A 21,032-nucleotide genomic window follows, 5' to 3' on the forward strand; every position below is an offset into this window, starting at 1 on the left:
AGAAAATTACAGAACACACAATCAACTAATGGAAAACGTTGACAGTGAATATTTTTCTGTTCCGTGCTGAATGGACGTTGAAGGTATCAGATATAAATCGAATAGACGCTTTTGAAATGTGGTGCCAGCGGCGAATGATACGCATTCCTTGGACAGTCGGAAGAACTAACATTTCCATTTTAAATGAACTAGATATTCAGCACAGGCTATGCACAATTTACCGACGCTGCATTTTACAATACGTATACTGATGAGCAATGGAATCAGCGATACTTTGCTGGTAGCATGTAGGAACATCTTTTACCCTGATGACTGCAGCGATATGGTGTGGCATGGGTCCGGTAACACACAGGAAGCACAGAGGAGCCATCCTGATTTACGACCGCTGCGCAGCCTCCCATAACGCACTAAGATTTATCGAAACAATCTTCAGGGTGAGTCATGTTATATGAGACTTTTCACATTATCGATACATTTGACAAACAATATTTTGAAGCAATTTTGGGATATCTTAACGAATCACGTGATTCTGGTTAAGAAAATAACGAGCCCGCCTGGTGGACATGATCGTTAAGGCGTCAAATCAACATGGTCTGACGCCGTCGTTAGGCGGTTCGAGTCCCCTTGGTGGAAAAATTTCACCATTAAAATGTCGACCGGCAGGGTAGGAGTAGGTAGTGGTATACAATTTATAATCACTAGATTGCGTGCCAAAAGCCTGGATTAAAATCCAAACCTCTTCGCATATGGACTGAGGGCTGTGATGCTGTTCATTGTAATTCATCCGTCGGATGGGGACGTAAAGCTTTGAGCTGTTGATGTTATTCGACAGGAATAGGCTACATGCCGGCATCGGGTTTCAACCTCTACCTCCCTCATTATAATCATCCTCCCACATCCAGACCCGTCAGGTAACACATGGGCGTCAGACAGAAAGACCTGCACCAATCGAGGCGAACATGTCCTCGGACACTCCCAGCACTAACAGCCATAGGGTAAGAAAAGAGATTTTACTTTTGAGAATTAGCGAATTAAAGGGATAAGGTCAGTATACGATGATGCTTGTTTAAAGGGGCCTAACATCTATGTCATTCAACCCGTAATGGTACGACATGAAACGAAATGTAATGCCAATTTAAAAGTTCAAAATCATCCACTGACCAGAATTCGAAACGCGATGACGAAGAATGAATGGATGGATATGATTTTTTTTTTTTTTTTTTTTTTTTTTTAATCTGTGGATCCGACCCGCAATGCCCCACATTACCAGAAACTAGCGTTCAACGATAGTATTACTGACCAAGGCACTGCTTCTAAAGCACAATACTGAATCGATGATACTTTTAGTCTAAAGGGGTCCAAAATCCAGGTCATCGGCCCCTCATAATGGTACTTGCGCTACTAATCAAAAGTAGTGTAGACTCGCGGTATTCCGCACATTATGGTACCTACTCGCACGTAATGTAATGCGCACATGTAACACAGACCTATGGCGTTTCTCTCATTGCGGCGCCATTTACAGGCAACGCAAACCTATGGTGCTCCTCACATAGGTGTATATTACTAATCACAGGGACTCTTACTATCCCGTTGTGTTCCTCACATAGTGGGTACTAATTATAGGCAGGACAGACCCATGGTGTCGCTCATAGTGGTTCTAACCAAAGGTACTGTAAAACCCACCCGGATTCACACCCTGTCGCTACCAATCACAAACCTATCATAATGGTACTACGCGCACGTAAAAGCGACCCATGGTGGTCCCTGCGTGATGGTACTAATTACAAGTAGTCTCATGGTTCTAATTCGATCATCCCTTTGTCGCCCCTTCCAGTCGCCTCTTACGACAGGCAGGGGATACCGTGGGTGTACTCTTCGTCTGCGTCCCCCACCCACAGGGGTAAGGTCAGTATAAAGCGAAATGTACTTATCTTGCGAAACGTGCGAAATTGTAGCGATAATCATAGAAAATAACGAGCTATAAGGCCCACTGGAGTTGGGAGTCTGACGTTTAGCGCCACCGGCGATAAAAAGTTGACTAATGCTGCTCGAAAATAGACTGTTGCTGTGGCAACGATAACAGCGATGCCACATCTCAGGAAGCTATCGCCACGTGGGTTGGCTTGCAGGGTTGCCACCTTTAGTACTTTCGTACTACATCTAGTACTTCATGGACATTTTTGGTACGTTAGTTCTTTTTATGGAAATCTAGTACCCTTTATGGAGGTAGAGTAGAAGCTCTTCTACTGCAGCTGAAGAACAAGAAAGAAAGTGATAAGAAGTTTCAAAGCCAAGTACCTATCTTTTCATGTTGAATTCTGCGAACAGATTTTTAAGAGGATTAATTTTGTGATCCTACTTGAAAAATCTGTCCATGTTGAACCCAGAAAGTTCGAAAGGAGATGGTATTACAATCCCATTAGCTATATTATTTCTCTAATGTATTTAAGGAAGTGTTTATGAAGTTAGATACAAAATGGTGATTAGCCAAATCCACAGAAATATAAAAGCTTTTCAGTCTGTCGAACACACAAGCTCAGTATAAATATTACACTTTAACATACCTGTAAGAAAACACACTATTACACAATATTTATAGTGAACTTCTGTGTTCGACAGACTGAAGAGTTTTAAAGTTACATTTAACTGAGACGACAGTGGAAAGTTCCTTCTTAACAAACAAGTCCACAGAATCCCTGAAAGAAAACTAAGAATTTATGAAATTTTGGAACTTTGCTTTTAAAATGTAAAATCCCGTAGGCGACTACATCTTTCCAAATTTGACGAATTTTTTGAAGGCAGTGCTGTGTTTACCACATTTTTCTGCTGCAACAAAATTTCTGTTACTATAGCCTAAATAAGACCAAATTTAGAAACAAAACTCGTATCCTGTATGTTAACTGGGCACCTTTTAACATAGGATAAACTAAAACATTCATCTGCCCAAAATGTTCACATTTCAAAACAGTTTATTGCTTTGGCAATGTTTTTCAAGGTTTAAGAGAAGAGCAAAATGTGAAATGCATGTGAATATATTCTAAAAGACAGCCAACTTTTGGGTATGTATGAAGACAAAATGCACTCTGTGTGTGTGTGTGTGTGTGTGTGTGTGTGTGTGTGTGTGTGTGTGTGTGTGTGTGTGTTGAACTGAAATACGCGAGAATATTCATGGTGTTCATAATTTAAACACAAATAAATGACTATAAACTCGAACTCAGCTTGGAACTGGAAGTGTTACTACGGTGGTGATTGAAACTGCAACACTGCTGCTTCCCATAATAGATATCAATACAAATTGCTCAGTTAAATATGTATTTTTAATAAGTATACTTTGTTTTCTATACTGTCTTTATGAATAATCGTACTCCACTGCAAAAAAAAAAAAAAATAGTACTCTTTCCCCATAATCTAGTACCTTTTTAGAGGGAAATTTAGTACGAAACCGTTTTGCCCAGTGGCAACCTTGGCTCTCAGTCGCTTATGTGATATTATTCGGAGTAGTACTGTGTCAGCTGTTCCTGCTTTATGTATTTACGTGTTCGTTTTCTGAATATTATTTTCGTTGTGAGTTAATTCTTATCAGTGACTAGTTGTACAGTTCTATTCTTCTTTTTCATAGCTGTCACGTGTCACTAAAACTAAAATTCTCGCATATTCTTAATGACATATTACCAGATGTACCCTCGGCTTTTGATTTTGTTCCATTGCCTGTGTATACGAAATTTCGGTGGATTTATAACAAAATTCTAGTTCAAGTAAAATAAAGTGGCCATATGTAGATTGGGTGAACGACGACACTTAACGGTGCTATGTTATCTTTCACAAAGTAAAGAATAAATACGATGGTACAATCGTTTTCATCAGTAATCTTAATTAGGACTGTAATAAAGGAATAATGAATGATTATCGATATATTTATAGATCTACCTTTCACCAAAGTAATTCACAAATATCACGAACAAGACATTTTATGAATGATTTTACGAAATATTTAAATTTAGCGATGGACCAAGATCTATTTCGGTAAATAGAACGATTTTTGTTCCGTTTCGATAAGCCTATATTACCGATTACGAAAAAGTCATGCCTGATTAATACAACCGCCGGGCCGTCTAGAGAGCCATTTCGCGAAAACGGCAACCATCTCTCATTCAATTGCTCATCAGTGCACTTTGGGCATGTGATTCGCCGTGATGGAACTAGTTTTGAGAAACTAGTAGTCCAAGGAAAGGTAGATGGAAAGCGGAACAAAAGTTGAACAGCAGTTAACTCGTCGCACCTGACGAGATTAAATGCTTCAGGAGAAAACATTTACGGATTTCTGTCAGATCAGCTGTACTTCCTCTTAAAACCACGCTGTACTTCCTCTTAAAACCACCAACACCTCAGATCGGCTGAAATGCAGAGGCAATAGTCAGGTCGTGGTATCACAATTACTCAGCTATGAGGGTAACTACAGTAGCTGGAAGAGATTCGGCATATTTTGTATTTAAAAAAATAGTATCAACGAATGCTAGTATCTCCGTTTCCGATCGATTTAAAGAGACGCAGAGAGAAGTAAAAGTCAGGGACGCTGAGCAACACGTAAGCAGGCTGCTTAAGGGCCACTGGGACAAGCCCTCTGATATTCATCGGTTTATTTTTTATTTTTGCTAGTTGCTTTACGTCGCACCGACACAGATAGGTCTTATGGCGACGATGGGACAGGGAAGGGCTAGGACTGGGAAGGAAGCGGCCGTGGCCTTAAGGTACAGCCCCAGCATTTGCCTGGTGTGAAAATGGGAAACCACGGAAAACCATCTTCAGGGCTGCCGGCAGTGGGGGTTTATTTTTTTATGTAGAAACTCAACCTCTCAAAGTTAAAACGAAATCAGTACTGTAACCCTCAAGTTGTGGCTTCCCCTCGTCAGTCTCATTTATGGCTGTGACCAGAGTTGGGAAGTAATCACTTTTTCAGTAATTTTTACTTAATCCTTACTTTTCTTTCTTACCCTGTTTACTATCCAGAGTTGGCATTTCCCTCAGGACTCAGCGAGGGATTCCACCTTTACCGCCTCAAGGGCAGAATCCTGGAGTGTGAAACTTGGGGTCAGAGGAGCAGTACCTCGCCCAGGCGGCGTCACGTACCATGCTGAACAGGGGCCTTGTCTGGGGATGGGAAGTTTGGAAGGGATAGACAAGGCAGCGGCTGTGGCCTCAAGTTAGGTACCAACCCGACATTTTGCCTGGAGAAGAGGGAAACCATTTCGAGGATGACCGAAGTGGGAATCTAACCCGCCTCCACTCAGTGAATGATTGGACTCCGTTCCAGCCAGCCTTATCACTTTTCAAATTTCGTGGCAGATGCGGGAATCGAACCCTGGCCTCCGGGGGGTGGCTGCTAATCACACTAACCACTACACCACAGAGGCGGACTATCGTTAGTTCATAGAATGTAATTTTTGCTCGTAATTTACCCCTTGAAATACAATTGTAATCGTTAACATTCTGTATCCGGTAGTAATCTATTTAAATCGCATCAAGAATGTGGCAATTTTGCTGCCCCGGCACTCGCAAGGTGTTGCTCCAAGGATACAACGAGCTACTCGCAGCTTCTTGTTATCACGGGTTGAGATCAAAGACTTTATGATATGTAGATAATAGTCCTACGTGGTCAAGAACAGAACCAGAATAAACATGTGATGGCGAAGGGGTTACGGAATTTCCATCCACATATTTGAATAAATATTTAGAATTAGTTGGACCTGAAAATTAATTAAAACAAGAATGTGACATGTAAACTTTGCTTGGGAGTAGGGCCTAATCATTTTGAAAGTCTTTAGTTTCATTCGGCGATGATAGACACTATGTTTATGTTTAAAACATTTAGTAGTATCTGTTTACTTGCAAACTTTAGTATCATTCTAGCTCCATGTAAAAAGAATCCGTGATTTCCCAACGACTCGTGTTCAGTGAAGTAATTGTAACTGCAATTTTACCGATTACTTGTTGAAAAAGTAATTAGTATTTGTAATTGAGAAATATGCCGGGCTGAGTGGCTCAGACGGTTAAGGCGCTGGCCTTCTAACCCCAACTTGGCAGGTTCGATCCTGGCTCAGTCCGGTGGTATTTGAAGGTGCTCAAATACGACAGCCCCGTGTCGGTAGATTTACTGGCACGTTAAAGAACTCCTGCGGGACTAAATTCCGGCACCTCGGCGTCTCCGAAGACCTTAAAAAGTAGTTAGTGGGACGTAAAGCAAATAACATAATTGAGAAATATTTTTCTTCAGGTAACTGCAATGCAGTCCACCTCCGTGGTGTAGTGGTTGATGTGATTAGTTGTCACCCCCTGGAGGCCCGGCTTTGCCATGAAATTTGAAAAGTGGTACAAGCACTCAGCCTCGGGAGGTCAACTGAGTAGAGGGGGGATTTGATTCCCACCTCAGCCATCCTCGAAGTGGTTTTCCGTCGCTTCCTACTTGTTCTTCAGGCATATGCCGGGATGGTACCTAACTTAAGGCCATGGCCGCTTCCTTCCCTCTTCCTTGTCTATCCCTTCCATCTTCCCACCCACCCCTCCCCACACAACGCCTCTTCCAGCACAGAGGCGAGACCACCTGGACGAGGTACTGGTTCTCCACCTAGTTGTATCCCCAGCATGTCTCTCGCTCCAGGACACTGTCTTTGAAGCGGTAGAGGTGGAATTAATACCTCGCCGAATCCAAGGGAAAAACCAACCCTGAACGGTAAATGTATTAAGAAAGAAAGGCCGTAATTCAGCCCATTTACTTTTATTTAGCACTTTTCCCATCACTGGCTATGACAGTATGGAAGCTGCTGAGTAATGACATTCAAATCACGACTAGTGCTTCTGGATGTTATGCAAGGAGTTATACTGATAGGTTCATTCGTGCTACAATAGCACTTTCTGGTCTAGCGAGGAAAGTATTGGTAAACTACCCCACTCTTCATCTTGCCTATCACACCACACTACAGCGCCGCCATCGGTTCCCATGGATTTCGCATAACCCTCGGTGGTACCAAGGTAGTTAAAGAGTGCATTCCACGTATCTTGGATGGTACTATATGAACCTACCTCCGGGTCCATGACGCAACAGCTGCCGAAATGCAACTTTCTGGCTTAACGCATCTAGGCAACGACAACGACGCATTCTCAGTAATAGTTCGCGACACAGTGGTTAGGTACCGTCAACGTTACACTGACAGGAACGGAAACTGTGCAGCCAGAGAATTCAGCACAACGAGCACATGTGTTCATTAGGACTAACATGCAGACATGAACGACACGATGCCACTATGAATTTTGTCAACTATATTATACCCTATGGAGTTCTAGTTTCTGGCGCCCCAATTCTGGAACCTCCCTGCGGGTGGGGGTGGTAGAATACATCCACGGCATCCTGACGAAAAATGGAAATAAAGGGGAGCGTGGATTAGCGATCACGGATCACCCAGCAAAATCTGGCATTGCTTCCAGCTATGCCAGGCTGCTCCCTCCCATCCGACCTCCCCCGGTCAACTCGTTCTTTTCCGACCCCCGACGGTATTGCGTTTTTGAGGCGTAGGGAATCTCATTTTTCATGCCCTTCGCAGGACTTTTCCTTAAATGGCCGATACCTTCATTTTTCTTAGTTTCGGATCAATTCCATCTTTCCTTGTGATTAGTGGTAATAAAGGACGGTTGCCCAGTCGTACTTCCTCCGAAAACAGCATCAATTCTACAATCAGGGGTTCAAATTTCGACTTCTGACAGGATTTTCGGAAAGCATCAGGAAGGGCATACACTAAATGGAGACCTAGTGATCCAACAGCTTTGATAGAAAAGTTGAATAGTGAATCTTTCCTAATCATCACTCCCATTAATTACAGTTATACACATTAGTACAAACAACTCATGGCGCACACAGCCAGTCAGGCGGCCAGTTTGTATTGGATAGAAGCTGGTAAGCATGGCGACATTCTCAGTCGTAATGCTCAGCTTTCGTTGCTGGGTCCGCTACCTTTCCTATTAAAATATTTAGGAGAGGACATTCCGAACCACTTGAAAGAGAATGGACTATTGCGAAGTAAAAACGATCTCCTAATGAATGTATTCATTTGTATATCCATTGTCCACTACTGGCGCAGAAGCCTTCGCACGGTGTGACCACTGCTGATGTTAACTTTCCGTCGGGGACAACTGACCTGATTGGTGTACGTGTTAATTTTTATCTCGTATTCACCATTCGCGGGGACCTAGCTACTTCCATCCTTCAGCAGTTTGTTTCCGCGTTACCTTCAAAGCCCATATCTGCCAGTTCATCAGAATCCTTTATTTTACTTGACAATGAAATAATGCAGTAGTTTATACATATTCATAGTAATAGTAATATTATCCATCCTTGTGCCCGTCAGGCACATTGCGTCCGAACACAATGTATATTTCTATTGTAATGTTTTGTTTCAAGCTTTATACCTCAAAAAATAGACTTTCTTGTGATATCTACGCAAACATAAGTATAGTTTAAACTGTAATTATTAAAATAATATAGAAGTTGTCTTCAGCAAATGTTGTAAATTATGTTTGTTTCTGATTTCTAAAGTGTACCTGTTAGGCTCGACACCCGCTGGGGTGGAAATTGAATTCCTATTTGACATCGGGCAAGTGGTACGGCTTGTCCTGGCGTAAATATTTGGGGATTACGGGAAAACCGTTCGCAGGTAGATAACGACCTAGGTGGTACGAAATGTCCTCAAAAATAAAGTAGTACGGAATGTCCGGACACCCCTATCAACAGCTCTTAGGGCGTTCTCAAGATGCTGAGTGAACCGAGAAAAGAATCCAGGGCGTACAGGCAAGAGGCATGTACGCTATCTGCCACTACACTACGGGCTAGTCATGCACTAGTACATTAACAGCAGAAAACTTAAATAATATTACAACAAACAGTACATACTATGGCTGATGGTCCTACCACTCGCAGCCTCCAACATGAAACCAAGTCAATAAAAGCCGTATGAACACTGTGAATAGTTCTTCGATTATAAATAACAAATAGCCTATCCTCTAACCAAAACAAACGTAGAGGGCAGGAGGAAAATACTCATGAAATAGCAGTTTGTTGAAAAGTAAAACTGCACAGTGTTTGATATGATTTACTTTGCTGTGCGGCGAGAACAACCAAAACAAATATAGATGTTAGGGGGGGGGGGGATACTCATGAAAAGTGCGCGATTTTGCTGTACTGTACGTCGAGATCTTCAAGATTGTTACATCTCAGATTACCTGCCATCCACAAAATCAGCATATGTTTTACCCTTATAGAGGACATACATGTTATTTATATGAACTTTGAAGAAACAGAAGAGGCCTTCACTTCAAAGTAAAGTGATCAGGCTGTGATGGGCGAGGGATGAGGGAGGGAGGTCCTAAATGTATTTTGAATATATTTCCATACTGGTTAATATTTTGAAAAAGTGAATATAATAAAAGTAGGAAAACATTTTGAATATTTTATAGATTTCATTTTCTGGTACCTAGAGCCATTTCCAATATACTGTAGCCTATTTGCGGAAAAAATGTTATTTTTCCACACTGAAAACTTGAAATAATAATCTTGAAGGATATGATTATAATGAGTTTTTTTTTTCTTCTGGGGTATTCCATACTTGCCACGGAATTGCTGGGATCAAGTTCTAAGTTACCTACTCACTCACTCGCTCCCGCCCCCCCATCAGAAACCTTAAGATACACTGAAGTACATGGGGGGGAGGGGGGGAGGTGAAAGTCTGCTACATCTTAAGCTTCTTAACAACGAACGATAATACGGCATAGAGTAACTATAGTTAACTTTACGTGTGCTCTGTCTTTCCTACAAGTCATCTAAGCTATTGTATATTATGCACGTTCGTTAGTAAGTTACACAGCCCGAAGGCTGGCTGGATCCTAAACATATTCGCCAGCTGTGATAGGTAGCCTTGAAGTCGCTTAAGAGGCATACTAGGAAAATAAGCGAGTGAGGTAGTTTCCCACTGCTTTCCTCTTCTAGCCAGAAGATGCTGTTATATATCAGTTTACCAAGCCCACTGAAATGCATACACTAACCAACCCTATGAACAATGCATAACAGGGACTGGCTGCACAAGGAATGGTTATTACTAGCATCGCAGAAAGATGAAAGCAACAAACACGATCCCACCGCAAAAAGAGTCAAAGATGGGTACAACAGCTGGTCCAAAAATGAACATTCAACAAACAGTGAAATTTCTATCAACGTCCAGTCAAAAACACAACTTCAGCAAGCCAACGGGGAGATTCAGTCGTTTTACTGCTATTCTCAAGATGATGGGTTCCATTCCGTCCGAGGTTTTTAAAAACCACATCTTCTTGTCATTGTCTTCCGGGACGTTAAAAACTTTCAGGAGAAAAATTGGCCACCTTCGCGTCTTCTCTGGAACGTTCACTAAAGTGACTTATTTAACATATATATGCTGAATATATGCCTACCATCTGCGTCGGGATTTGATCCTGCAGCCTGGGGAACAGAAGGATGAAATACAAGTGAGAAGGAAGTGAATACTAAACCCCACCTTCGACCATCCAGGTACAACGATTTAGCTATATTTTGCCGTACCGAAATCGTACATGGATTTCCTTCCATCTTTCAAAAATATATTATTGTTACTTTATCCACCATCTGTAACCTCGATACTATGTTGCATGGAGTGGTTAGCCCTATACCCGCCACAACTGCCCCCACCCCCTCACCCCCTTCCTCTTAGGAATTAACCTGATATTCATTTTTGAAGTTTTCAGTTTTCTGACGTCGAATCTAAAGCAAATCCTTCAGGGTGAACCGACCACGCCATATTTGTTATTATTGGTGTTATTATTATTAAGATATGTAAATATACCAACTCCTCAGCTCGAAGGCTGGTCGGATCCCCAATAGCTCCACTACAGCTATCACAGATGGCCTAAGCATTACTGAAAAGGTGTATTAGGGAAATAGGAATGATGTAATTTCCAGTTATTTTCCGCATCGAGCCAGAACGTGATATTATTACATATTAAGCTACCAAGCTCAGTGAAATGTATACACCAACTGATTATTAGTGAAATATTCATACTATGCACCAACTGTACAAGGAATGGCATTACTATAATATACTTCCACCCCAATCATGTTCTTATTGTCAAAGCCAGAGACCAAAACAGATCTATGAAGGCAACAATCTTGTTCTACCCCTACCAGAAGATAGGATTCACTGTAAAGTCTGCACCTCACTAAATACGGATACCGACAATTAAGTTTCACACAGGGGGGTAGTCAGGGGAGGGGGGTACTGGGGGTTAGAACTCCTTCCCCCAATGAAATTTTTATAAAATAAAATAAACAGATACTGATAATAAACAAGTGAAAGTAGACTCAAACATGGCTGGTTCATATGAATATTCAGTGACAAAACTGCAAACCCAACAGATTTCTTGAATATTTTCTAAGAAGCCTCAAAAGTTGGATTTTAGATTGTAATCTGAACAAATCATTCGCCGTAAAACTATTCGTTTTTATCATATTGTTCTTGTTCTGTGTTATAATGTACGATTTTGTAATGAACCGGTACTGCAGTATGAACATAATTTACTTGTATCAATGTCCTTATGACACTTGTGCAGGCATGCATTAGGCCTACTCACGCACAAGCACCCTCATTATGTTCTACCATCACTTTTATCATTTTGTAACTATAAACCACTATAACCCCCCCCCCCCCCCCAGTTGGTCGATCCTGGCTATGCTACTGGTTTCACCCTGCCATTAAGAGTCTGAAGAGGTAACTCTGCACCATCCACGGTATCCCCTGCCTGTCGTACGAGGCAACTAAAGGGGACCCCAGGGGCTCTCAACGTGGCAGCGTGGGTTGGCATTGCTGTTACTTGTGCCAGGCTCCTCACTTTCATCTATCCTATCCGACCTTCCTTGTTCAACTCATGTTCTTTTCCGACCCCGACGGTATTAGGTTGCGAGGCCTAGAGACTTTCATTTTAAAGGCTCTTCGTGGTCCTTCTCTTCCTTTGGCCGATTTCCTTCATATTTCGAAGTGTCGGTTCCCTTCCATTTTTCTATATGATTAGTGTTGGTTGCCTAGTTGTACGGTACTTCCTCTTAAAATAATCATCACTACCATCTTGATTTACTGGTGGTATAAACCAATATTTTAAATGATAGCTGGAGTCTCCGAGCAGAACTGCACTAGGGAAACTCAATGATAATGTGTATCACTAACAACCCGTAGAGTGCACTGTGAAGCTGCTGTTTTGAGGTTACGCTTCATTCTTTGCAACGGAACGTTATATTACCAATCCTATCAAGCAAATACTCAAAAGTTCTGTAATCTAATCTAAATCTTTCACTGTATTCATATGTTTGTTACATACATACTAGTACAGGTTGTTTTTAACCCAACATTTATTGAACGGTGAATACCTACACTATTTGAATCAGAATCGACCATTTCACTGATCTTCACAATTTTATGCCAAAGTATGGATTAGGAGTAAAATACACTCATGCTTTACGTCGCACCGACACAGATAGGTCTTATGGAGACGATGGGACGGGAAGGGTCTAGGAATGAGAAGGAAGCGGCCGTGGCCTTAAGGTACAGCCACAGCATTTGCCTGGTGTGAAAATGGGAAACCATGGAAAACCATCTTCAGGGCTGCCAACAGTGGGATTCGAACCCCACTATCTCCCGGATACGAACTCACAGCTGCGCGCTCCTAACCGCACGGCCAACTCGCCCGGTTGCGTAACCTTTATTATATAGTCATGTTGTCTATGAAACAATCTACTAACATTAGGAATATGTACTAAAATTTTGACTAGTACTAATTGCTAATATTATTACCTAATAAATGAAACATAACACTAATGTTATTAGTTAATAATATTGATTTCTTAATAATAATATTAGTAAAAGATGTTTTACGAAACAGGGCCCAGGTTCGACTTTCACCTGAGAGCCATCCGAAATCACACATAGGTTACCTATACATAATTTTAAACAATTCAGATTCACACTTGTTTTACAGACATAGAAAATACACTGAATTACTACCATGATTAAATACAAAACTAGCGTATCCCTTTATTTTTTCCGGCATTCTTATTTTCTTGCAAATGAGGCAAACCGCATAGCATGAGCCACCCAGCTGCTATGAGAGGTCAAGAGAGCTGGTTAGGCTTTACGACCCGTTCAAGATGCTGATTAACACCTCATAAACTAGCCCCGTTTTATTAATACCTGACACGAGAAGGTATCGCGGCAACAACTAACAGACGTAAATGTGAGTGCACATGCACTCCTACAGTTCCAAGCGAGAAAACTCAACATGAAAGAATAACTGTTCGATAATGCATGGACATTTCCCCCACGCCGGGTAGTCTTTTACAAGCGTGAGAAATTGGCAGAAGTGACAGCCTTTATTCAGGGTTTGTAATGGAGCGACTGGTCCAAACTCGTCCTCTTGTGTTATCGACCTCCTGTTGGAACACAGCGCTATTCAATGTAGACCTACGACCTGGGGTGAAGTTACTCGACGTGACAGGATATGTAACATGTTAAGAGTATTTCATTACTCAGTATATGGCAAAGAACTTTCGACTCACAAAATTGCAATTTAAATACCTTGACACCTTGTTTCAGCAATAATCATAAAAACGAGCAAGTTAGAGGAACAAAATAAATCTTTGTCTTTACGATGACAAATATAACTTCCTCCATTTTACCCCTCCCGGGAAAGCTTTCTAAGCAAACGGCGCTTCGACAAGCACCGATCTGCAACGAGTCAACCGAATAACAGAATTCAATATCAATAAAACTTAACGAAACCTGTTTGTGTAACAGTTAACGAGTCAGATACATAATGAACTTTAACATTTTCGGTGATCAGTTTAAATTCCGGAAGTACCAGGGTGAATATACTTCCGCTGGGATGACATTGGAAGTACGTACCACATGGTTTAGGATGATTATGTCATGTCGAGTGATTGCGTCACCTTCTGCCGCAGAGACAGTTCTCTGTAAAAACGCTACATGGATAGAACACATGCTATGCATGGGTAAGATCCCAAAATAACACCGCAGTAGTATAAAGAATTTAAAGAAAAGTAAGCCTAATGAATTTCATCAAAAGAATTTCATGACATTTAAATTTTATTATGACAATAATTGCAAGGATTATTATGACAAGGAAATTAATATACAAGGTCAACATCGCTTTTTAAATACAGTGGAAGTGGGCTTGAAAACAATGTAATCGAAAATTAATTTGGGACAGTGATTCAAGTACTTGCCCATACAATTAATAAAACTATACTCATAATCGAATTGAATCGCTCAATAGTCCTATCAACTAACTTCGAATCATACTGTCAAGAATAACAATTGCGAGGTTCTTTGAAAAGTACTGGACAATTATAAGGTTTGACGAGGAAACATGGTAATCCAACTTCAACATAAAGTACCACAACTTAAAATAGAGAAGGAAACTGCTTGTAGAAACATGCACAGAGTAAAATGGCAAAATATCTCCCTTTAGTTTGAAAAACGAATCATTCTGCTTGCCTTCTCTTATCTTAAAATATTATAAAAATGCAAGGAGCTACTGCAACCTGTATTATTATTATTATTATTATTATTATTGCATTGGAATTTGATAAAACAATAACAAATTAACAATGTGATTTCATGTTAGCAGTAACCTCTGACAAGAAGTATCTGTTAAGTGCACATCCTTTAAGTGTATAATATTAATATTACTACCAACAAGCAGATTCGTGGTTAGCTGTTACTCATATTCTAGACAGCACACAGCTAACCATACTGAGAGCTACATACTCTATGGCCCATTATCACAGATTACAAACTAGACACATTGCCAAAACAAATTTAGCACATACATGTAGGTTTACAATCGAAATAATAGGACACTAGTTCAAACTGAAAGGTCGAAATGTACCTTCGATAGTTTATGAACAGCAATCCTTTATCAAATATTACTACTCTACTCTACTCATGACAGAATTAAAATGATTACTGACAGGTAATAAACAATTCTTACCTTAACATGCTTGAGAAGATATTCGATTAGAGCCTTCTTCTTCTTGCATTTATCCTCTTCTTTACACATGCCTATGTTGAGCCCCATTATGATCGTTCTCAACAGGCCTCCTTCCCAACAATCCCAGAGCCATTTCGGTACATAACACATCACTGCTTGGAAGAACAACACGAAACACACCCACTGATAGTACGTGTAGTATTTCTTTGCATCTTCGTCACCAAAATCATTGGCGACGCCCGGATGCGCCACTTCTCGACCCACTTGCCTGAGAAATGCGTCCGGCATGGTAAATGTGGACGTGATCCAACAGTACGTGTTGATAGGTTGAGTGGGTAGCCCTTTGCCAACAATACATTGTATGGGATTGCCAACGAACTGGGAAGCAGTAATTATCATGGAACACGTCAATAACAGAACTGTTGTGAACATATTATGGAGCCGAAATACGGCATTGTCTATCACTATATCTTGCCACTTGAGATAATCCTTTAAACCTCCTAATAGTTTATACATTTTGAATTATTATATAAACACACACGCTCACAACGCCACTACTTAATGCACTTGAACAAATAACACCTTATTATTAAGTTTCCAATATGGCGGCGAAGTTTAAAACCACCCTGACCGCTTTAAAAATATTTCTCACTCGCAGTACGTTTCCTTACAGCAGCCGCTTACGTTCAGTTGGTAACTGGAAGTATCGTAGACATCCTTACCTTTGCCTCCGCTACAGAGTTCCCTTGCCTGCGGCACTATTTGCCTGGTTTAAAAAAAATGTTTCTCTCTCTTTCACCTTTCTCTCATTCCCTTCTCTTCTATTCCCTTGAAGAGAAGAGAGAGAAATATATACCAAGTCGACGTGTTCGAGGAGCACGTTGTATTCCAGCGAGGTTTTCTGTTTTGCCCCGCAGCAGGACAGGCGGGTAAGCACACACACTACAGCTCGATGCCTGTAGAATCGGAGGAGGTATTCCACTCAGCTAGCGAACATACAACAGCTCATTTCCTCGCCCCCACCGCCAATCGCAACAGCGCGCGCTCCGTCGTACAAAAACGACCTCCCCTACAAACATCCCCCTTCCTCGTAGTGTACTCCCCACCATACGTCCTCTACTCTCCAACACAGGTCTCCATTTATTCTCCCAAACGCAAGTTCTCCTCGTGGCAGAACGCGGGCATTTAGAAATGCCTCGTGAGAAAGAACAATCGTAACCTAATAAATTCTCTAAGAGCTTTGTTTAATAATGCAGTTTGTATAATGTAATTCACAAGTGATCGAGATGAATAAGAAAACAACCATATATTTTGCATTATGTGACCAACGAACCTGTTTCACGAATCAAAATCATATAGGCCTATGTATTAATTATTCATACTTTTTATTTAAATACATTAACCGTTAGTAATTCAGATTAATAGGAAGCTTATAAAACATAGCTCCTTTTCATTAGGACCACATTCCGCAGATTATTATTATTATTATTATTATTATTATTATTATTATTATTATTATTATTATTATTATTATTATTATTATTATTATTATTATTATTATTATTATTATTTAGAGTACCTTATTCGTTATTAGCTTCTTGTTCTATATCCATGAACACTTATTTGTTGCTAATTTAAAGACACTATTTCTTACTAAACGGATGTTTTGAAGAACATGTTGAAAGCTGTTTACATTTTGTATTTCTGAAATGTACGTTTGCGTGTTTCATTCCAAATGTACAGAGGTCTCTGTAACTCCCTTTTCCTGTACTGTAGATTATCTTTCCATTTGACGGTTCGCAGCCCCTCCCCAAATTTCTATCACAGTGACAAATGTGCTTGTTTTAAACCATCGTATACAGTTATCTGGCAATCATCATGTAAGTAACTTGAGATTCTATCCAAAATGCAGGACAGCAGCGAATGTTCTCAGGTCGAGTCTGGAGCTAGATTGATTCATCCAAGCGAGTTGGCCGTCCGGTTAGGATCGCGTAGTTGTGAGCTTGTAATTCGGGAGATGGAGGGTTCGAATCCCACCGTCGGCAGCCCTGAAGAAGGTTTCTGTGTAGCAGTCGAGGCTTTCACGGCCGGCGTTACAAATCATGTCTGTTTTTTCCGGGCTTGTAGGGCGTGGTCCACAAACATCCATCGAAGTCAGTCGGAAGCCTTGATAATGCCGAATGCAGTCTTCGGTGAAACGTGGGGACCATCACATGCTCCTGCACCACGGTCTACAAGCCCAGAAAATACAGACATGATTTGGGGGTTTCCGTGGTTTCCCATTTTCACACCAGGCAAATGCCGGGGCTTTCTGACCCCAACTCGGCAGGCTCGATCCTGGCTCAGTCCGGTGGTATTTGAAGGCGCTCAAGTACATCAGCCTCGTGTCGGTAGATTTACTGACACGTAAAGGAATTCCTGTGGGACTAAATTCCGGCATATCAACGTTTCCGTAAACCGTAAAAGTAGTTAGTGGGACGTAAAAACAAATAACATTATTATTATTAATCTGGTTCTTCTTCTGATCAAATTCCACCAAAAATTTTTTCTATCTCCAGCTCGATTCACTATTCTTTCATCGATCCATCTCACCCTCAACATTTCATAGTATTTCATTTTTCTTTTTTTTATTTCTTTCTTGACCAATTATGCCCATATACCACTCCCATACAGTGAGTGGCACGCTCCACGTAAAAGGCCTCAGAAACATGTTTCTTTTGCTAGTTGCTTTACGTCGCACTGTGGCTACTCTGACCACTACTCTTATACTTACATCTCCTTCACACAATATACATAACATTTGTTTGAGCGCCAGTTGCTTTTTTAAGAAAAACAACAAAATTCGGTAGAGCATACCTCTTATATCAATTATCTCAAGGTGTGAGGTGATAAACTCACATATCTGGCAATATACAGGGATATGGATCAGGACAATATTAAATTACTGTTGCATTTCCACAATTGAGGATTGTACATGGAACTGGAATCACTTATTATAATTAAAATAAAACTGAGTTTATGACTATAATTTACGTCACAATGAACAATCATTGACGTCTTTTAATTTAACTAAAGAAATATATTGTGAGATTTGCGGTACTAAGAAAAGGAAAATTTAATCTAAACAAAAAAGCTATTGGCATGAACTTGAAGTGAGATGTGATATCGCCGCTGATTACACTCTTCTTCATGTTATGAATGCATAACATGTCTGATGCTTCAATTACCTGTTGTCTGCATACACCGCTGTTGAACTTGAAAATTCTTGGGAAAACCTGTGAGCTGAAGTCGGGAGCCGTCTGTTGTAATCTTCTTATGTCACAAGGAGTTGGCCTACATACCATGTACGCGTGTAGGGAGCTCCAATGTAATTACGTCCACTCAATATATTATAAGAGATTTGAAAATATTATGGAGACATCTTGTGAAGTCCATCCTCACAAGAAGATGATGTTTCTTTATCAGCATAGTACCCGTCTCTGCTCGGATACAAGCACCACTTGTAGACTTCCTCGATGATTACCTCTTCAAACACAATTCTTAGCTCTGACCATCACACTAAGACCACTTCTTCCATTTGATACATCTGACTGTTACATATGATCTGCACGATATGAACTGCTTATGAACTGAGTACGAACAGAATACCTCTCCCCATCGAAGCATCACCTTATATCACCTCGCGATGACGACTCATCTCCCCACTCACTGTTCATCCCTTCCACTTCAACATACAGTAGCTGGCGAATACTGACACTTGGTCGCAATCACGTGTCCACGCACTGATGTCATCAGTCATGTGTCGTCTAAGCGTACCCAAGCGGTTCGGGAATGACTATGCCGAATGCGTCACCGGGAAAACTCCTTGCACAGTTAAACATAGCCTCGATTGCAAAATACTATGCCAGCTCATCTAGCCAAAGTTACAAGCCACAGCATGACAATATGAAACCAACAAATCTCACTTACTACAATACAGAATAATTACAAACATATTCACTTAACCTATGATGAAATACAATAATATACGTGATACCTAATTATTACAGTCTAAATGATGAGAAACAGAATATATAAATCTAATGAATCGGGTTAATAATGATAATAATAATAATAATAATAATAATAATAATAATAATAATAATAATAATAATAAATACTGAATGGAATCTGTAACCTAGTTGTACGGTTACAGAACGCCTCCCTCATGAAATAATCGATTAAATGAATCGATTGATTCATGAAATATCTACACAATCACCTGAAATCGAGTACACCATAGATACATGTATAAAAATGCCCTTTACAAATTTGGTACATAGTATCATCCATCTGGATGTTCGTTGTTACACATATAAAACATTTATCAATTATCATTTTCACTTTGATTATCCAGTATTATTTACATACAGATTACATTTCTTTCTCACTTCTGTCGTTTCAAACGTTCATTGAGTGTTCAAAAGTAATTCTCGAAGACATTTCAGTATATACACTGTCTCCAAGCACTGGAGTTTATTGCACTGCCGTGCCTCACTTAATATCACAACACACGCTAATTTCACTGAAGTCCTGTTCGCAATGCCAGCTTCATAAAATATGGTGAATTAACATAATAATGAAAATTTATCAACAAACTCACATGATATATTTCTTAAGATTTCTTATATTGTATGTGCCTACGATATTTCCTTCCTTGTCTTCTAATGAATAAGCACATTTCCCAATCCGTTTCACTACGGTGAAGTATCCCTGATATAACAAGAAAAACTTAGAAAATTGACCAGCTTCTACTGATGACGGAAGTGGTACTCTGAGTAAAACCTTGTCACCAAGTTCAAATTCATCCAATTTAGTCTTTTTCTGCTGGCGAATACGTTTATCTCCTGCTTTCTTTAAATTCTCCCTAGCCAGCTGGATATAAAAATCCTTAGTTTTCTCCTCTCCCAAGTCCAAGCCTAACATACTCGCAATTTCATCAGTAGGCTTCCTGCCGTGATGAATTTCATAGGGCGTAAATCCAGTGGACTCGTGCAACGTGATATTACACCAACGTTCGACATTACTCAACTGTGAAAACCACGAGTTGTGTTTGTCATGCACATATGCCCTAAATATACGTCCTATTTCACGCATCGTTCTTTCAACCATATTGCTTTGCGGGCAACGTACCGATGAAAATATAGTTTTGATCCCCAGTTCATTTAGTTTGGTATTCCAGATCTTCGAAATAAACTGGCTGCCATGATCAGATAATATTCTGAGGGGACATCCGAACTCAGGAATATATCTGTCCACGACCTGTTTGAGACAACCCCTCCCTGTAGCTTTCCTCAATGGGTACATCTTGACATATTTGCTGAAGGCATCAATCAAGACAAAAACAAATTGGTAACCATATCTGGATTTGACTAACGGTCCAAACAGATCAACACTAATAAGCTTCCCGGGTCTGTCAACAATAACAGCCTGCCTGGGCCCCTCTAGAAGTCTAGTCGGGTGCTTAGAGCGTTGGCAGAGATCACACGTAGCGAGTATTTTCCTCACGTGCCTTCCCATATTCCTCCACACAAAGTTACCCTGAATAGCATATAAGACCTTATTTGCTCCAAAATGACCCAGCTCCTTATGATAAAACCAAATCATATCCTCTTGTAGGGCTTTAGGTACACATACATTGAACTTCCCAGAATAACATTTCCGAGTGAGAAAACCATTACATAAATTATACGTAAATTTACCGTTCACAAGAACAGTACCTGGTTCCTTATCTCTAAGCGAGGTCAACAGTCCCGCCAACTCTTCTTCTCTTTCCTGCTCGGACAACAGATAACGCAGTCTATCTCTTTCTGCAGTATTATCAGTCATCGAGCCAACACAAATCAAAATACCTTCTTTCACCTCTAAAGAGACAGTATTTTCCT

General features: G+C 40.5%; 1 protein-coding gene across 1 annotated transcript in view; it reads right to left on the reverse strand.

Moving 5' to 3' along the window:
- The window catches only part of ogre (optic ganglion reduced), a 42,888-nt gene extending 26,765 nt beyond the window's left edge, over positions 1–16,123 (reverse strand). The window contains exon 1 of the mRNA XM_067143340.2: positions 15,109–16,123. Within this exon, the coding sequence (XP_066999441.1) occupies positions 15,109–15,624 (516 nt within the window). The 5' untranslated portion in view covers positions 15,625–16,123. The remainder of the gene's footprint in view (positions 1–15,108) is intronic.
- Between the last annotated feature and the right edge of the window lie 4,909 nt (positions 16,124–21,032).

Source organism: Anabrus simplex, chromosome 3, assembly GCF_040414725.1.
Source record: "Anabrus simplex isolate iqAnaSimp1 chromosome 3, ASM4041472v1, whole genome shotgun sequence".
Classification (NCBI taxonomy): Eukaryota; Metazoa; Arthropoda; class Insecta; order Orthoptera; family Tettigoniidae; genus Anabrus; species Anabrus simplex.